We start from the raw sequence: 17,293 nt of genomic DNA on the forward strand, positions 1-17,293 counted from the left end.
ATTAAAGGACACCATAACATTTCAAAAATGTATGCCTCAACTTGCTTGAACAAAAGGTTTTGCTGGGGTTAAGTAATTAAATAATGAAGTAGGCACTGTGCAATTGATCTTGCAAAACTGTGTTACCGTTTTACATGTCCTTAGCATATGAAGAACTGCTGCAATGAATTGTAGCAATCTGGAATGTTGGACAAGTTGGTTGACATCCATTTTTCTGGAAGTAAAACAGGAAAGGAAGCACACGGGACGAAGAAATTTCTGTGTCTTTATTCTGTGCACTTGTACCCTTGCAATAAGAAATGATGCTTCCCTTCCTGATGTGGTGCTGAAAATTGCTGCAGGCATAGCTTGGGTGGTTCGTTGAGTCTTAGTGAAGGCTACAACAGGAGCCAATATGGTAGGTATTTGATAATTCAGAGCAAGCCAGTTGCTGTAACACTGGAAAGATTAGCAGACTGCTGCCTTGCATATATAGATCCCTTGTGACAGGCATTACATATAGCTGTGTACCGATTCGACAGATATCAAGCTTAAATCTTGTAGGATAACTGCCAAATGGGCATGTTGGTAAAGTTTCATGATGAAAAAAAGAGTAACTTGCATGAAGGCATAGAAAAAAAACATGAAACAGAGTGCTTTCGTCCCGTGTTTTTTTTTTTTTTTTTTAATGAAAGTTCCCTTGTTTCGTGATGAAGTTGAACTATTACAGCTTCTGTGTTTGGTATGGTTGCTGTATGGGTGCACAACCTGCCAGTGGTTCTCTCTTTTAACCCTCAACACTCCAAAACTTCTACCCACCTTCTGTCTCTTGTAGTGCAAAACTAAAGAAATTAAAGCTCAAGTGAAAGAAAATGACTCACTCCTTTAGAGATGACTCATTATGCAATAAGAAAATACAGGCATTATTCAACCACGGAAGAACTTGTGCACTGTCTGACCACTAATTACTATGGTCATGTTGTCTTGTCAGTACCACAAAGGGTCGATTAAAATTAGGCATTTCATGAAATTGATTATTATGCAAATGAACACTATCTAGAATGCACATGTGAGCTTAAAGACAATCAATGAACTCATGAAGCTGACTTAAGTACAGTGATGCTTAATGAAGTATAGTTAGGAATTTCATGAAATTGGTTATTATGCAAACAATATGAACACTACCTAGAATGCACATGTGAGCTTGAAAACAATCAATGAATTCATGAAGCTGACTTTAGTACAGTGATGGTTAATGAAGTATAATAAAGAAAGAAACAAAGCCCCTATCACTGTTACACAATTTGGTGTCCAAGAAAGCTATTGCACCTCTTCAGGCACAGGCACGAAGTATGATGAACTGTCTGTAGAAGTCTGAATTTTGCATAACATTCTAAGATGCTATATATCACATTTCAAAAAAAAAAAGAAAATTAAGAAATAGATTATTTTTGGTGTTTCAATAATTTTTCTTAATTTGCATATATTTAAATATTTAATTATTCTGCAGTCAGTCATGTTCAATTTTTTCACATAAAGATGGAAATCTGAGGCCCAAAATGCATACAGTTAGTTCTTGGTTCTACTCATTTTGAGAAAATAAAAAAAAATACTTATAAAGTTGGTCCTGGAACACGGCAGGTCGAGTGACCCGTGGAACATCATGGTGCTTTCACTAAAATAATCAGCTGCAGATCTATGCAGCACATTGAGGTTAAATAAAGATGCATTGGCTATGCAGAAGGTTCAATTGATCTTATGCACAATGTATCTTGCCCTTCCTTTCTCACTGGTCCGAGAAACTGGCAAAAGCAAGTTGCCCACATATGTGGAGGCTGCGCCTGAAAGAGTTAGGGGTTACTGGTTTAACACAGTGTTAACCCTTTCCCAACTGAAGTAGCCTGAACTCGTCCACACAGTTTACGCTGCTCCCACCAGAAAAGCTGTGCTCATCCGTTCTGAGACAAGCATTTGGGTGCACTGTAGTTAAGCTAACCAAATTAATTTTGTGGAGTTCTCTTTAGCTTCCACAGATGGTAAGTATTTTAAAAAAATGCACTCAAAGCATGCATTTGGCCAAGAGAGGGCTTGATTCTGGTAGCCGGAAACAAAAAAAGGTGTCCTTCTCATTGCATGAGTGGCACACGCATGCTGGCAACACCTCTGTTCAGGCAATAAAAAAAAAAATGCTTGTTTGTCAAAATTTTGTGAAATAAATGATTTCAGTTCACCTGCAAGTGTGGCAGTGACAAAGCAGCATATTTTCTCTAAATCATCACATTCAGTCAGCGCCCGCGTTGACGCATCTGCAGTGAATACAGACAGACAAAACTGCCACTGGCACGTCTTAAGCTATTCTTTCATGGGCTCACTTGCCCCAATGTAACATGTTTTTCAAAATTCAAACTGACATTTTCTGCGCTGGAGACTAGCGAAGTTGGGGATCTGTTCAATCGTCGAATGCAGTGAAGCCAATCATCTGCATATTTTCCAAAAAATATAACTTGCGAATACAGCCACCTTTAGACAGTTTTTCTCAATGTTTTAGACATGCAGAATCAAACGAAAAAACAGTCTTTTTGAATTGTTTTTAACTAAAAAACTCGGGAAAAGGTGAAATAAGTGTGACCAGACTATGCACAACAGTAAGCATAAAGGAATTGTGTACTTGGGAGGTGATGTTGAACAGATTCTCCAAGTTGGTAGATTGACCATCGATCTGGCAACGGAAGCAGCGTAAATGCCCGGCACACTCATGAAAGCTCTTCCACAAGGTTCTAGAAGATAGTCTCCACCCTGCAAAGTCAAATATACATTAACAGTATTTTGCAGTTTTTAAGAAGTGCATTTAAGATTTTGGTAATCTAAAAAATTGTGCATATATTGCGAGCTTGTGGTAACAGTGAGGCAATGTCACAGCACTGATGGCTTCATAATGAGGACAATAGTAAGAAAACAATAGTAACAGCAAGCACTTTACTGTGCTCCAGTAATACAACAGTGCAACCTCTTGCATGAGCTCTTCTTGAAGGCAACATGATGTCACATGGCCTTCCAAAATGTTAGCAGCCACCAGGAAAGAATAGGGAAAACTAGTGTGCTTTTGAGTTTACAAAGAACTTCTTTTTTCAGTAACCAGGTAGTGCTGGGGCTTGTTGGTCCTTCAAGATTGTTTTTAAACGATATACCATACTCTTTCAATGGATATACTAAGGAAGGCGAATGGGTCAAGAGACCCATTTTCTTTGTTGGACACAACCATATGAAGCCAACTTGATGATTCCAAGGAAAACATAGGGTATGCTACTTGTAGTCTTTAATTGAAGTGTAGCGATTGTGTGAAAAAAGAAAACGAATTAAACTGGATGAAGAGACAGCCAACGAAGACCAACCAAAAAGGTTGTGGCCCGGGCTACATACATATGTGGAGGACTGTGGTATTATTGACAATTGTTTACACATTCTATTTCTGCCTTTATGGCCTAAAAGAAAATGGCAAGCATGCACATGCTCTTTGTTCTTAAATCGTAGCAATGCAATTTAACACATATGCTGCTCTTTGCAAACCACTAGTTTGCACAAAACAAGTGTGCATGCATTTGGGACCTGATGGGTATAAAGCATATTGTTATTGTGACCTAATGCCTTCTAGCTTGAAATCCACCAGGAATCTACTGTGAAGAGCCTGATATCAGGCAAGATGCATCACATAAAAAATTGAAAAATCAGCAGTGCTGTACACCAAATCTAGCACTCTCATTGTTTAGCTTGAAAGTGTATACATTTTAGTATGGAGAGCCTATGATTGCTTTAAAATAAAATGAAAAGGTTAGTCGTGAGAGATGAGTTTAATAGTTAAGAATGATCCTGTTGCAGCTCTTTTCAGTTTATCACTGGGCTTAATACTAAAATAAATAATCTGAAAATAAAGAATCAAAGTAAAAAAAAAGGCCCCAGTGTTGCTAAGCTTATGTTCCCTTCAGTGGGCCAAAATAAATAGGATGCACGCGTGAACTCAATGTAACTGCGCTCTTGAGAGGTATATGAGAGAAAAGAAAAGAATGGAGAAAAAATAGTTACACTAAAAAAGCCCTAACAGCGAAATTTTGGTTTGAACAGTGTTGTAAAGTCAACAGTAGACATCTTACATCATGATGCAGTATCAAGATCCGACTTTTTTGGAGTACGTCAGAGGTTACAACCTGAAAGAAAATATAGCAATATAAATGTGACTAGGATTAAAATATCGCTTCTGGAGTAAGTCAAAGCAATTTGAAATACTGTCAAACTTATGATAACAAAGAGGTGTGGCCAAGCAAGCTCGAAAAAGAGGGTGTGGTAGAGGCATCTGCCACGCTCCATTTTTGCAAACTTGTCACTGAAGCTGAAATTCTACAGCTTGTTCATCTACAATATAACCAGTTTCCATCAGTTAACTGCCATTATTTCAGTGCCAGTTCTCCAAAAATGGAATCTTGGAAGCTCCTACACAAAGCAGCCCAGATGACAAGGGTCAAAGATGCAAAAGATGCAAAAGCAACACCAGCTAATCAGACAGCGAAAGGAGCAGTGCTAAAGATCCCTATACGGCTTGTTGCTGAGCTAGTTGGTTTCATACTTGAGAAAAATTGGTGAGGTGAAAAAAAAGGCCTGCGCAGAAGGCGCAGCACAGACACAGCGAAAGCTAGAAGAGTGACCTTTCAGAGCCTTTTCGAAACATTCATGGGTAACTACTGCAAGCACACTTGCTTGATACCCCCTAGGTCATTATTAATAAATTTATTAGGGTAGTAGGCCAGCATTCGCTATGCTATTTTTGTCGTCATTCTTCTGAGAAGTGTGGTATCCGCTAAACACTTGCAAGGAATATCGTGCCAATTGTTCATGCAGTGGCTGACCACAATGAGGACATATGGCTAAAGTGGGTATGTGCCACAGTTAATAGGGGAAAAAAAAGCTTTTGTGATGGGATGGAACACTGGACGGCCCACTCGTTACATTATTCGCATTGTGCGACGACTGGTTGTTCTTTCGCTGTTTTTAAAACGCTTTATAAGTCATATTAACGCGATTGCTTTCTCGACATCAAGCCTGCCTAGGGCAAGTTTGACAGCAAGTCACGAGCACCGGTGTAGCTCAGTGGTCAATAACGAAAAACAAAACAGGTCTAGCTCAGTAGTAAGATATCAAAATGGCTACCGCGCTAACGTTTCCCATGTGTGTAGCTACACTCAACGTACGTGGCTTGAGGAATGTAAGGCGTCAGTGGCAGTTGCGCCACGTGCTTCAGCAGTACAACATTGATGTACTTGCAGTGCAAGAGACTAAGATTTCTGCTGCTCGTGACGCCGATCTTGCACTGGAAGTTTTCCGTGATTACAATTTATACATCAGCCCAGCACGTGGTGCCTCCGCTGGATGCTTTTTATTAATCAGAAAGCACTTGAATCATATTTTGACGTCACTACATGTTGATGGGGAAGGACGCCTCATTTGTTGCGACTTATCTTTTCATTCCCATAATTGGAGGTTTATCTGTGTCTATGCTCCCTCCAAAGTGAATGAAAGGAATTCTTTTTTCCTTTCTTTAACTTCGCTACTAAACACTGACAGAACTTTGGTAGTTTTTGGAGACTTTAATTGTGTTTGTGACGCTAGAGATCATTCATATATAACAAATCGTTATGATGCAAGTGCAGCCTTATTGCAGAAACTATTGAATGACCACAATTTAATAGATGTGGGAGCACATGCACCTTTTTCGGTGAGGTTCACGCACTTTCAAGGCATCTCTCATGCTCGGCTTGACCGTGTATATGTATCTCTAAGCTTATGGTCTCACATTCATAATTATGCTGTAAAGCCCATATTTTTTACAGACCATTGCTTGGTCACTGTGTCTTGGGGTCCTAAAAATTTTCGTAAAACCCCTCTAAACTGGGACCTATGGAAGCTTAACGTACAGTTGTTGCGCGAAGATTGTTTTGTTAAAATAGTAAAAGAATCGGTACAAGAGGTAACACAGTGTCGACAGCTACCAATTTTCGCTCAATGGAAAAGGTTCAAAGAAAGAGTAAAGTATCAGGCAAATAGTATTTCATGCAAAATAGCGCGAAGAAAAAAAGCTGAAAAGCGCTATCTTTATGAATTACTTCATAAGCTCCATACTTTTGAAAGTGAACAGCCGGGATTGTACGGGGACGAGATAAATGTGATTCGAGCACAGATACAAAAACATGATACAGATTTATACAGAGGAGCTAAGATTCGTTCCCGTGTTACCCATTTTACTGAAGAGGAACCCACTAAAAAATCCCTCGGGGATGAAAAGAGATATGCACTTTCTAAACAGATACTGCAAATTGAGTCGCGGGGTTCCCTTTGCACAGAGACATGTGAAATAAGAGCCGCATTTGAAGATTATTACAAATGTTTGTTCACCGCGGCTGAGCTTCAGGAGAATTTTGAGGAAGAAGCTAACCACTTCATTGCCCTTGTGCCTAAGTTACAAGATGATGATAGACTCCCTGTAGAGGGGCCAATAACCAGAGAGGAAATTAGATTTGCAATAACAACGTTGCAGAAAAACAAAACTCCTGGCCCAGATGGCCTCAGTGGCGAATTTTACATAGCTTTTCAGGAACTTCTGATACCTTTCCTTGAGCCACTTTTTAAAGAGGCTTATGACCGTGGTGAACTTCCTCCTTCTTTCTATCAGAGCCATACAACATTAATCCCAAAAAGTGCTGATCCTAACGCATTAAAGGGAGTTAACGAATACAGGCCTATATCATTATGTAACGTTGACTACAAAATATTTGCTAAATTGTTGACAAATCGGCTACAGACAGTGATTACTAAATGTGTAGGTGACCACCAAACATGTGGAATTTGTGGTCGCTCTATACAGACAAACATTCATATTGCACGTTCAGTTCCTGAGTGTATAGATGGTAGCATGGACCAAGTAGCCCTCCTTCAAATAGGCCTTGCAAAAGCATTTGATAAGGTACAGCATGCTTTTTTGTTCCGGCTCCTAAGACACCTACAGTTGGGTGATGTACTATACAATGGTATCTCACTTTGTTATAAGAAGTGCACAACTAGGCTAATTGTAAATCGCACACTTTCCATTATAATAGAGTTAAATTCATCTGTACGGCAGGGATGTCCGCTGTCACCTTTGCTTTTTGCAATTTATCTAGAACCATTATGTTTAAGTGTGCTTCTAAAGTCCAGCATAAGAGGCTACCGATATGATGCTGAGGAAGTTAAAGTTCTAGCTTATGCAGATGACATTGCCTTCTTTTGCGCTGATAAACCCAGCGTTCAAGAAGCAGTCAACACTACTTTACGTTTCTGTGAAGTCGCTGGCGCCAGCATAAATTTTGATAAAAGTAGTGGATTCTGGCTAGGCATGTGGGCTACAACTCCTTCGGTCTTCGCAAATATTCATTGGAATGCGGCTCCTATGAAATACCTTGGTGTGCCTCTCGATAACTATCGTAACAGCGGCCCACACCGGACCGCTGCGATAACTACGATCCGCCGAAAGGTGGCAACATGGCACGGACGGGAGCTTTCCATTTTTGCCAGAGCGAAAGCGTGCAATATATTCCTTGTATCGAAGCTTATTTATATTCTGCAGGTGTTGCATTGCTCTCGGGTACACATTCAAGCCTTTCATAGAATATTTGCCTGCTTTATTTGGAGCTCTTCCTGGGAACCCATGAAAAGAGACAATCTTTTTCTTCCACTCGAAAAGGGTGGCCTCGGCCTTGTGCATTTGTTTGTGCGACAGTTGGTGTTGCGATTTTTCTACCTCAAGGATCTGTGCCACCCATTTCTATTAGCGGTTCTTCGTAACCGTCTATGTTACCACCTTCCTTTTATTCATGTCACAACAAGCGTTGCTAAAGAATTGCCGTTGCGGGGATTCCTAAAAGAAATTGTTGATACTGTCAGTTTTTTGAAAGCCAGGTTTACCTTAGAGTATTTGTATACTATTGACAGAACAAATTTAACCGCTGCACTTGTGAATAATCTTTTCCCCGAACCTGTTTATTGAAAGCCATATTCGCTTCTGTCTGGTCATGATGTATTATTTCGTGTACGTAGAATGTGTATATCTCTTTCAGCGAAAACATTTTTCTTTAAACTGCACACTTCCACGCTGCCAGTGAAAACGTGGCTGAATGAAAAATCAATATACGTACCCTGGACAGTGAATTGTAGACTCTGTAACCAACCTGAGACTATAGAGCATTGTTTTATTCATTGTCGTGATGCATTTTACTTTTGGGACATTCTAAAAAGAACGTTAAGAAAAGAACTTCCAATCACAGCCCATGGTATTAGGTTCCTTCCGTTCAAAAAGAGTCTGACTGATAGTACTCCTTACGACCTGTTTATGTTGTTAGGACTTTATTCAATATGGAAAAGTCGCATGATCGATAGACACGCCGAGCCACCACGATCGACGAGATCTGTCTTCCGAGAAGCAGCTGCTCAAGTGCGCAGTGTTGTCGAGACTTTTGACCCCGTTCCGGAGTGGCTTCCCGTTCTTGACGCTTGTGTGTGTTTGCCTGACTTCTGATGAAGTATGTTCTGTGTACTTTACTGGTGATAATGTCATTCAATAAAGAAAAAAAAAAAGGTCTAACTCAGTGGTAAAATACTGGGCTGGCACCCAGTGGACCCGGGTTCGAGCCCCACTGTCTTTCGCGCGAGGTGGTTACGGACATGGGCGGCGAACAACTGCGCGAGTCCTGAGTTGTGATCTCATAACAGCTTCCGCTGTAAAATGACGGGGACGAAGGAACGACGCGAACTGACAAACACGCGCCAGTTAGTGTTTTCCTTCGTTCCCGTCTTTTTTTTTTTTTTTTTTTTTGAGCCTTACCAATTTTTCTCAACTAGGGCTCCCCTTTCTTTTTTAACGATAAGTCCTCGGAGTGCGACCAGCAGTATGCGGCGTTTGACTTGAAGCTCTGTAATGGCTCAGGAATTCATTTTAAAAGATCAGAATAGTGCACAATAGTGTCGACGTCAAGCAATTCTCAACTTACTGCAAATCCATTTTCAGCACACAAGTATCTTGTTGCTACCAGAAGTCCATTCAAGGTAGCGGCTCCGCTGCCGATGTTCTTTTCAGTGTCCTCGACGGTAAGGATCTTGGCGGATTTAGGAATTATATTCCGAGCTTGGAGAATCCGCAGCTCTGAAATGGATTCAAGTGAAGCATGACACTTACAAATCGATGGAAGCAGTTACAGATCGAGTACACGCCGGATGTTTGACATCACCTGCTTCAATTTCAGAAGCCCACTTAGGCGAAGAGCAGCACACAACTATGCAGTCAAAGCTAGACATGGCGCTTTTATGACACCGGAGGCAAAAATAAATATTAATTGCTCTCGAAGAAACAGCCCGCGAAACAAATGTTGGGCGCTCTAAGCTATACTGAAAGTTCCCTCGCAAAGTTGCAATGTTATTGTATCTGTCAACCAGTGATGCCAACCCGTGGAGTCATTGTATCCCTAAATTGACCCTTGAAAAATCCCTACATTGCAAGAAAAATTCTTAGAGCATATTTTGTTGTTATTTAGACTAATTGACTTTTAAAAACAGTATTAAGATAGTGTGCTCTGTGGCCTAGTTCATTAACCGTTGTTAAAAGTAAAAATCGTGATGAATCATTTTTAAAGTATTTGTGTGGTTTACTGGAATGGGGTAGTGTGCCGTCTCCCGCCTGAGACGTGGCTCTGTTTGCGATGACGGCCTCGTCAACAAAACACTCCGTTCTATGGTGGCGCCACCACTTGCTGAATCTCGGAGTCGTTGATTGTGCACGGATAATATACGGCCTTCAAGATTGGCTCGGCTTTCTTGTAGGCCATGTTTAACTAGCACGATTGGGTGCAGGAGTGCTTCGTCTATCTCCGCTGCCAGTTCGTTCCTTTTTTTTTTCTTTATTTCTAATGAACACCACATTTTCATAATACAACACATCACCTTAAAATTGTTTTTAAAAACATCCACCAGTACCCGGCAGACGTAGGCGTTTAAAAGCACTTTACGTTTGAGAGTTCATCAAATGGAAAAAGCCAATCATTTTCTTCGGCTTTTTCAATGTACACCTGGCGCATTAGTACCATACTCTCAATGAAGTTCTCTCATGAAGACTGTATCTTAATATACTCGTAGCGTACTGCCGTTCGGGTTTTCCATAAATTGTGCAAAACCAGCAACACGAACATGTCATGAGGCACTCTATCATCATTTGATGCTGCGAGAAAGCAGATTCCGTAAGGTGTTACTGGTAGCTCTTTTTTTTTTTTTAAGTGCGTCGCAAAACCTCCCACAAAAACATTGCATCAGAACAGTCCAACAAAATGAGCTCTATAGTCTCTGGTTTCCTGCATCTTAAACAGTTTACTGACCATGCTACAAAGAAGCCCTTTTCCTGTAGCCATGGTTTGACCGGTAGTGTCTCACTGTGTAGTTGAAGAAAAAAGCATTTAATAGAAGCACGCATAGGCAGCTAGCCGCTTTATGCTTTTTAAAACATTTGCCCCTATTTTCACAGAGTACTTCGACCTATAGATTGGCACGTACATAGTTACGTCCACTACATCTTCTTACAACTGCTTACGTTGGACAGTACTCAGATACTCCAGAAAAAAACGGGTGAGCAAAAATAGAAAAGCCATCACTACCTCACGCAGGAAACCCCTAATTCTGCTCCCTTTCGCCGCTCGTGATGAAACAATATAATTGGGCAAATTTTCGCGCAGGCGTTCCTGACTTATGGTAAGTAAGAATGCGTTCCTTTGATCGCGTAAGAAGAGAAAGCGTGAAACGACTTGTTTCAAGAAAAGATGAGCTAAATCTAGGCCGCCTCGCTTAACCGACCTGAAAAAAATTCGTACGCCTCGTACGTTCCTACGTAGATCCCATATGAAGACGGCGAACGCTCTGTGCAATTTTTGTACGCTAACTCTGTATGCTCAAAGGGCCTGTAGCACAAACCAGATTTTAGCGACAAGAAAGAGGTTACACACTGTTGCTCTTGCGAACATTGAAAGGTCCATACCACCAAACTTCTTTGTTTTTTCCTTGACTATCTCGCATTCACTAGTCCAGTAATCTTTATAGTGTCTCGTAAATGCTGTAGTGGGACCCCGAGGTACCTCATAGGCTCAGAATGCCACTTCCTACCTTCGATTTCAGGGGGTTTGTTTTCCCACTCTCCATACAAGATACCTACTGACTTGCCCCAGTTAATCACAATACCTGTCATTTTACAGAAATCTTTTGCCACTACGGTCGCTTTGGTGACACTTTCCTTGCCAGCACAAAACACCCCAGACAACACTCGACGACCTGAGGTCGTCCTCATATGGTACAAACGTCCTCGGCAGTTTCAGGACGTCCTCATTTGGTCCTCTAGTCGACACTTGCAGGATTATCCCCAAAATGCCCCTTTGAGACCTTTTTAAGGACGAAGAATTGTCCTGATATCGTCTGCTCGAGGACGTTTTGAGGATATGCATGTTTCGTAGGTGCATGCAGCTTTCGCAATTCGTGTTTGGTTAATTTTCTGGCTGTTAACGAATAAGTCCACGGGATTTCGTATGCCTACTTTCGAGTCATAATAGTAAAGTACTTCTCGATCATTAAAATGAGATAGTTACACGAGGAAGCACTTCAAGCCAACACGAGAAAGACGTGTTCTTTTATTTATTATTTATTTATTTACTTTGTAAGTGATCGTAGGCCAAACTTTCTGCCTGCACGTTTTCGTTGGTCGTGATCTACCGCCGACGTGCATACGGAATTATATCGCACTGACTGTGGTCTGACCCGTTTCCCCAATGAACGCACGTGCGGCAGACCAAGTTTGGTGCGAGTATAAACGGTGTCGGCTCCAAAATGAATGCAGGCGTGAAAACTGTGAATAGCGAGCACGTTATTCTCGAGTGTCCAGTGTTGCAATGCCGCACGGTCCCATCGAGCAGACGACAACTGACCATGCTGACGACTGGGCTGGCCTAGGTTATCGTGAATAGAGCAGCATTGGAACTAGAACGCTGTGGGAAAACGAATGGGCGACTGAAGTTGTGGTGGTGCTAACAAAAAAAAAAGCAGTACCTTAATGCGGTCACCATGCGCAGTCAAGGTGCTTTTAAATCTGGATGTCTACGACACTGTTTACCCATTTTAAAGTGACGCAACTATCATCATCATCATTATGGGCCTGCAGTAAGTCAAGTCGAGTCATTGGTCGAGTCAACATTCCAATACAACACTTCTCGCCATAGAGGAAGCTTCTCGCAGAAGCCCTCAAAGAATCGTAAGCATGCCAGGTGAGTGTCTTCTGTTAAATTTTCATATTGAAGTTGTAAGCCGCAAAGGTAAATAAATAAAAAAAGAGAGGACAGTTGATTTTCAGCCTCGCGCTGTATATCTTTACTGCTTATTCATGTATGTATGTACAAACCAACTGACTAGCCTAACAACGTGTTCTGGTGGTGGGTGTTCTTTGGTCTAGCCACCATTCTACTGTGCTCTGTGCTGTTCAAGATGGCTGAGAGCGCGGATCGCAAATTTCGGCGTGAAATTAATCGGCGCGTCAATGCTAGTTTTCAGCTTATTGACAGTGAGGCCGATGTCATAAATGACATCGGCCTCACTGTCAATAAGCTGAAAATTACTGTCAATAACTGCAAATTACATTTCAAAGCTTCACTTATGTTTCTGCAGTGACTAGATCCAATATCAGTGAAGTGCCTGCGTTCGACTCCAGTTCACCAGCAGGCATTAGGCCATCACAAAGAGCCCCTTCACCGAGAATGGCATCACCTGAGGGTCAAAATGTTTACAGAGGTTCATACAGCAACAACTGCAGACCTCTGGGTAAGTGATACAAAAGCTGCCTTCCATGGGTGTCACTTTACGTGTGAAGTCTACCTTCATATTTATTGTGTGTTATGTATGCAAGTTGTTATTTTACTTTAGGCACCAAGTTTTCCATATGCTAAGCAATATGTTTAGTCTAAAGCTATGGTAGAGCTAAATGGCATGGATGCTTCTTTTCAGTTTTGGAGCAACTTACTAACTGTAGTTGGTGTGTCAAGTGTAAATGTAGTTCCAGCCTTCTAAACTCTGGAACAACTAAAGCTTTGCATCACTTTGCAACTAAAGCTTTGCAGCAAGTGTTGATGGAAAGATGGTGGGAGCTTCGCGTAACTGGCCAAAATAACTGTCCCATCACTCTGATTCTTGTCCCTTTTCTTTTTTATGCAGACAATCTTGAAGGGCCACCATTTCAGCAGCATTACAGCAGTCAGCAAGGGGCTTCATGTAAGACGGTATTTTTGATAAAATGCTCAGGGGCTGTTTTTAGAATTGTGCAGCTTAAAAGGCTCATCTATGCTTCTGCAGGGACTGCACCCAATAATTGCCACGAGCCTGGCTTAGGCTTTCCCTCAACATCATCTATGCCTGCTCAGAGAGCAGGATATAATGAGGGGCAAAATGTCATCAGGAATTCTCCTACCAGTAGACACACACCTTCCAATTCCCCTAGCACTAGAAGCATACCTTTTGGTAAGTAACATTAGAGCTTCCTTAGATCGGCACCTATTGTGATGCAGACTACCTTTATATTCATTGTTTGGGGAATACAAAGTGTTTTTGCCTGTACGTTATAAAGGTTTGCAAGTGCTAAGCAACACGTTTCGTCTGATAGCTGCACCAGTGGTAAACAACATAGGGTGCTTATTTGCAATTTCGGAACAATGTACCAAATGTAGTTGCTTTATCAAGTGTAAATGCCTGTTGTCTCAGAAAAATTGAAGCTAAGGTGCCAGTAATTAAAGCTTTAATACATAAACAACTGTTATCACCTTTTTGGTGTACAGAACATGCCTCTTGATCGCAGTGGAAATGAGAAAACTGCGTGTCACTTCGATGGCAATGAGCACGCTTTTACCCCATAATCAAAAAAAAAATATTTTTTTTTCAGTAGACAGAAATGACAGTGGCATCACTTTGTAGCAAAAACAATGGCAACTGTCACTTGTAGGAACTGTCACTTACAGAGCATGCAGACAACCTTGAAAGGCAAGTGTTGCAGCAACATAACAGTAGTCAGCAAGGCCCTTCATGTAAGAATACTTTCGATGAAATGTTCAGAGCTAGTTTTTAGAAGTGCATCTTAAAACCTTCATCTATGCTTCTGTAGGGACTGCACACAATAATACCCATGGGTCTTCATTAGGCTTCCCCTCTAGCAATAGAAGCTCACCTCCTGGTAAGTAACATTAAAGCTTTCTTACCCGGGTGCCACTTCAGAGGTGAAGACAATCTTTGTATTTATTGTCTAGGGAATACAGTTTTTTTTCTCTTTAGATTAAAATCTTTGCAAGTGCTAAGCAAAACGTTTTGTCTTATAGCTGTGCCAGTCGTAAGCAGCATAATTGCTTATTTGCAATTTCGGAACAATGTACTAACTGTAGTTGCTTTATCAAGTGTAAATACCTGATGTCTCAGAAAAATTGAAGCGAAGGTGCCACAATTAATACTTTTAATTCATAAACAACTGTTGTCGCCTATTTAGTGTAGAGAACATGCCTCTTGATCACAGTGGAAATGAGGACTGTGTGTCACTTTGATGGCGATGAGCACGCTTTTACCCCATAAATGAAGAGTTATATTTTAAACATTTTTTTTTTGCTTTCGTTGGGAAAGTGATAGTGGCATCACTTTGCTGCAAAAACTATGGCAACTGTTATATGTATGGTCTGGTCACACATTGTTTCAGTGCTTAAAACATTAAAGTATCTGTTTCTGCTTATTCTATTTTTCACAAATTCACTTAATAACCTAACTTTCAACAATTTTTCTGAACTTATTCCAAGTTTTTGTTGAAAACTAGGTTGTAAATATATGGGTACACTGAATCACAGCACGCAATGAAGGTGCTTCATCTCAGTGTCAACTCTGCATGCGTATTCAGGTCCTAAAAAGGCATCACTGAGCATGCTAACAAAATAACTGAAGCCATGTAGGCACAAATTTCTAAAACCGACAATAATGTGCAGAGAAGCCATAAACAACTGTGTGCTTGTTTTGCTGTGTTTAGTAGCACTTCTCATTTTCAATGTTATCTCAGCTTTTGCCATTTTATATGTTGCAATTCAGCGCTATTACTTCATGAACACGTCTTTACAGAATACGTGCGTCAACTCATGCGAATTTCGCAAACTATCCTGATGAGGCTAGAGCAGCTGGGACGACAGGTTGATGCCATGCAGCAGCACCTTTTCAACACAACAGTGAGGCTTCAAGATGAGACAAATGATGATGTGGTTTTGACACCGGTCAAGGATATTGACCAATTTCTAAGTCTTGAGGGGAGACTTGCTGCTGATGGCAACATTAAGCTAAAGCTTGTACGTCATTCATTATATTTTTCTATAATTTTTTTTTCTAGTCACTGCATTAAGCTACTCTTCTAAAAAAAATAATGACCTCAAAACTTTACAGATACAGCAGCTTGCTGGCCTTGGTGGCTCAACTTTTGGGGCAGCAGCCAGGAGGATGCTGGAGCTTCTGCTAAGCCTTGAGGTTGCTGTGCAGTTCAGCTGGGCAGGCCAAAAAGGCAAAAGGAAGTTTGTGGATCTAGGTGTCACAGATGTCATTTGCAGTGAGTAATTTGTTTCACAACACCATGTGCTGCAAGAGCCGTGTTTGAGTACAGACATTTCTAAGTCTGTTATCCACATTATCTTTCATTTGAAGTCAATAGCAAAAGAACAATCTTTTCATGAAAGCATTAAATTTTTTAGGATGCTTGCTAATTAAAATTATGTGCTTAAACGTGGAAAATTTTTAGCATGAAATATCTGTTGTCAGTAAGAAACCCTGCAGCTTCTTCAAGCACACTAGTATACTTGCATGGCACACATACGCAAGCATTCACTACTTGCAGAAGTTATTATCAGGTAGCACTACTAGGCATTCTTAACTGTAGTGGAAATCTTATGTACAGATGAAAACTAACAGATGGAAGCTCATAGTGATCACTGAGGATCTCTAAACAGGAATAAGTACCTAAGACAAGCTGGTCAACATTTTCATACATGGACGTATTTTCGTCAAAGGCGCCTCATCATTCTTTGCATGCTAGGTTTCAAAAAAGTTACAATGATGTCTTCTTCGTGGTGTTCTTCTTGTAATGCAACACATAGTGTCAATGTCAGTACTCTTGAAATTAACATGGGGAAGGATGGCAAGGACCTTTAATGATGATGTGCCCACCTATCAAAATGTCGATCATGCTGACTAGAGGTACTTCTTCAAACAACCTATGTAGCATTATATTAATGTATTATGTTTGTGTAATTCCTGTTTTATGAACTTTGTACTTTTTCAGAGGCCGTGAGGCGAAATTTTCCGGAAACAAAAAAAAATGACATCGAGTGTGTGATTAAAGTGTGGCTTCGGCATGCTGGGGAAAAGCTCCAGAAGCAGCGCTTAAGAACTTCTCGCACTCACCATGAGGGTGAGTTTTATTATCTGTGCTGTTGAAGCTATCATAACATATGATACTTTTGCTGTTATAGTTTAAATAATTTTCTTGCCTTACTCGAATTTTGATGTGTATGCAAGCATGAACTATATAAATCATTTTCACCATTATATAATGGCTAGTTCGTACCTGCACATTATGGTAATATAATTTTCATTTTATGCTTTCAAATCTGGCATGCTGTTATTGTCTTAATATTCTTATTGATACTCTAAATTCACTTGTGCTTCAAGATATGCTGCTTTCTATTACTACAGAATGTCTTCAAAGTGTCGCGTTGTCAAGCCCATCGGATGAAGACCTCTGAAGGCACAGGGCAAGAAGTCTCATCTAGTGAAAACTGCCAAGTTTCATTCCTGAAAATAAACATGTTTTCTGTGCATTGCTGTTTTTATTGCTATACTTGAAGAAATTGTTACTGAAACCTCACAGGCAGTGCTTTAAAGAGTGTGCATGTTCAGGCACTTTTGATTGATCAGTTGTCATTTCAGCGCTCCAAAAGAAGAATTAGAGCAACTTTTCGTAAGGTCTGATGAGTGCCTAGGTCTTGTATGCTTCGTCCTCAAAAAGTACTAGACTCATCATAATGTGCTCTTTTCTGGATGCCCTGAGGACGATCTGAGGCCGGACAAACGGACTGGTTTAGGACCACTTGAGGTTCATTTGAGGGCTTCCTCAGGTCATACTTTCGTACGGTGTAGGTCATCCTCAGGACAA

The 17,293-nt window shown here is 40.7% G+C and overlaps 2 protein-coding genes across 6 annotated transcripts in view; one reads left to right on the plus strand and one right to left on the minus strand.

Moving 5' to 3' along the window:
• LOC119185371 (uncharacterized) overlaps positions 1-9,475 on the minus strand; it is a 120,369-nt gene extending 110,894 nt beyond the window's left edge. For 2 of the 3 annotated variants that reach the window (XM_075877555.1, XM_075877554.1), the window contains exons 1-4: positions 9,285-9,475; positions 9,048-9,199; positions 4,128-4,181; positions 2,648-2,775 (exon numbers count right to left, since the gene is read on the minus strand). The gene's annotated coding sequence lies outside the window, so the exon portion shown is untranslated. The remainder of the gene's footprint in view (positions 1-2,647; positions 2,776-4,127; positions 4,182-9,047; positions 9,200-9,284) is intronic. The other variant, XM_075877556.1, reaches the window with a different exon arrangement.
• A 2,777-nt stretch (positions 9,476-12,252) lies between these two features.
• LOC142775725 (uncharacterized) lies at positions 12,253-16,958 on the plus strand. Of its 3 annotated transcripts, XM_075877557.1 has the most exons (10): positions 12,253-12,347; positions 12,745-12,897; positions 13,288-13,344; positions 13,426-13,590; positions 14,085-14,150; positions 14,228-14,296; positions 15,217-15,437; positions 15,532-15,691; positions 16,421-16,549; positions 16,834-16,958. In XM_075877557.1, exons 1-10 carry the CDS (start codon positions 12,341-12,343, stop codon positions 16,881-16,883), a joined length of 1,077 nt encoding a protein of 358 aa, XP_075733672.1. In that variant the 5' UTR covers positions 12,253-12,340; the 3' UTR covers positions 16,884-16,958. The 3 variants fall into 3 exon arrangements, with proteins under 3 accessions (XP_075733672.1, XP_075733673.1, XP_075733674.1); XM_075877558.1 differs by lacking the exon at positions 14,085-14,150; XM_075877559.1 differs by lacking the exons at positions 14,085-14,150; positions 14,228-14,296.
• Positions 16,959-17,293: the final 335 nt, after the last annotated feature.

This window comes from Rhipicephalus microplus, chromosome X, assembly GCF_043290135.1.
Source record: "Rhipicephalus microplus isolate Deutch F79 chromosome X, USDA_Rmic, whole genome shotgun sequence".
In the NCBI taxonomy this organism is placed as follows: Eukaryota; Metazoa; Arthropoda; class Arachnida; order Ixodida; family Ixodidae; genus Rhipicephalus; species Rhipicephalus microplus.

Coding starts and splice junctions, on each gene's coding strand:
- LOC142775725 (XM_075877557.1), top strand. Junction 14,151..14,227: donor TAGTCAGCAAGGCCCTTCAT/GTAAGAATACTT, acceptor ATGCTTCTGTAG/GGACTGCACACAATAATACC. Junction 15,692..16,420: donor TGTCACAGATGTCATTTGCA/GTGAGTAATTTG, acceptor GTACTTTTTCAG/AGGCCGTGAGGCGAAATTTT.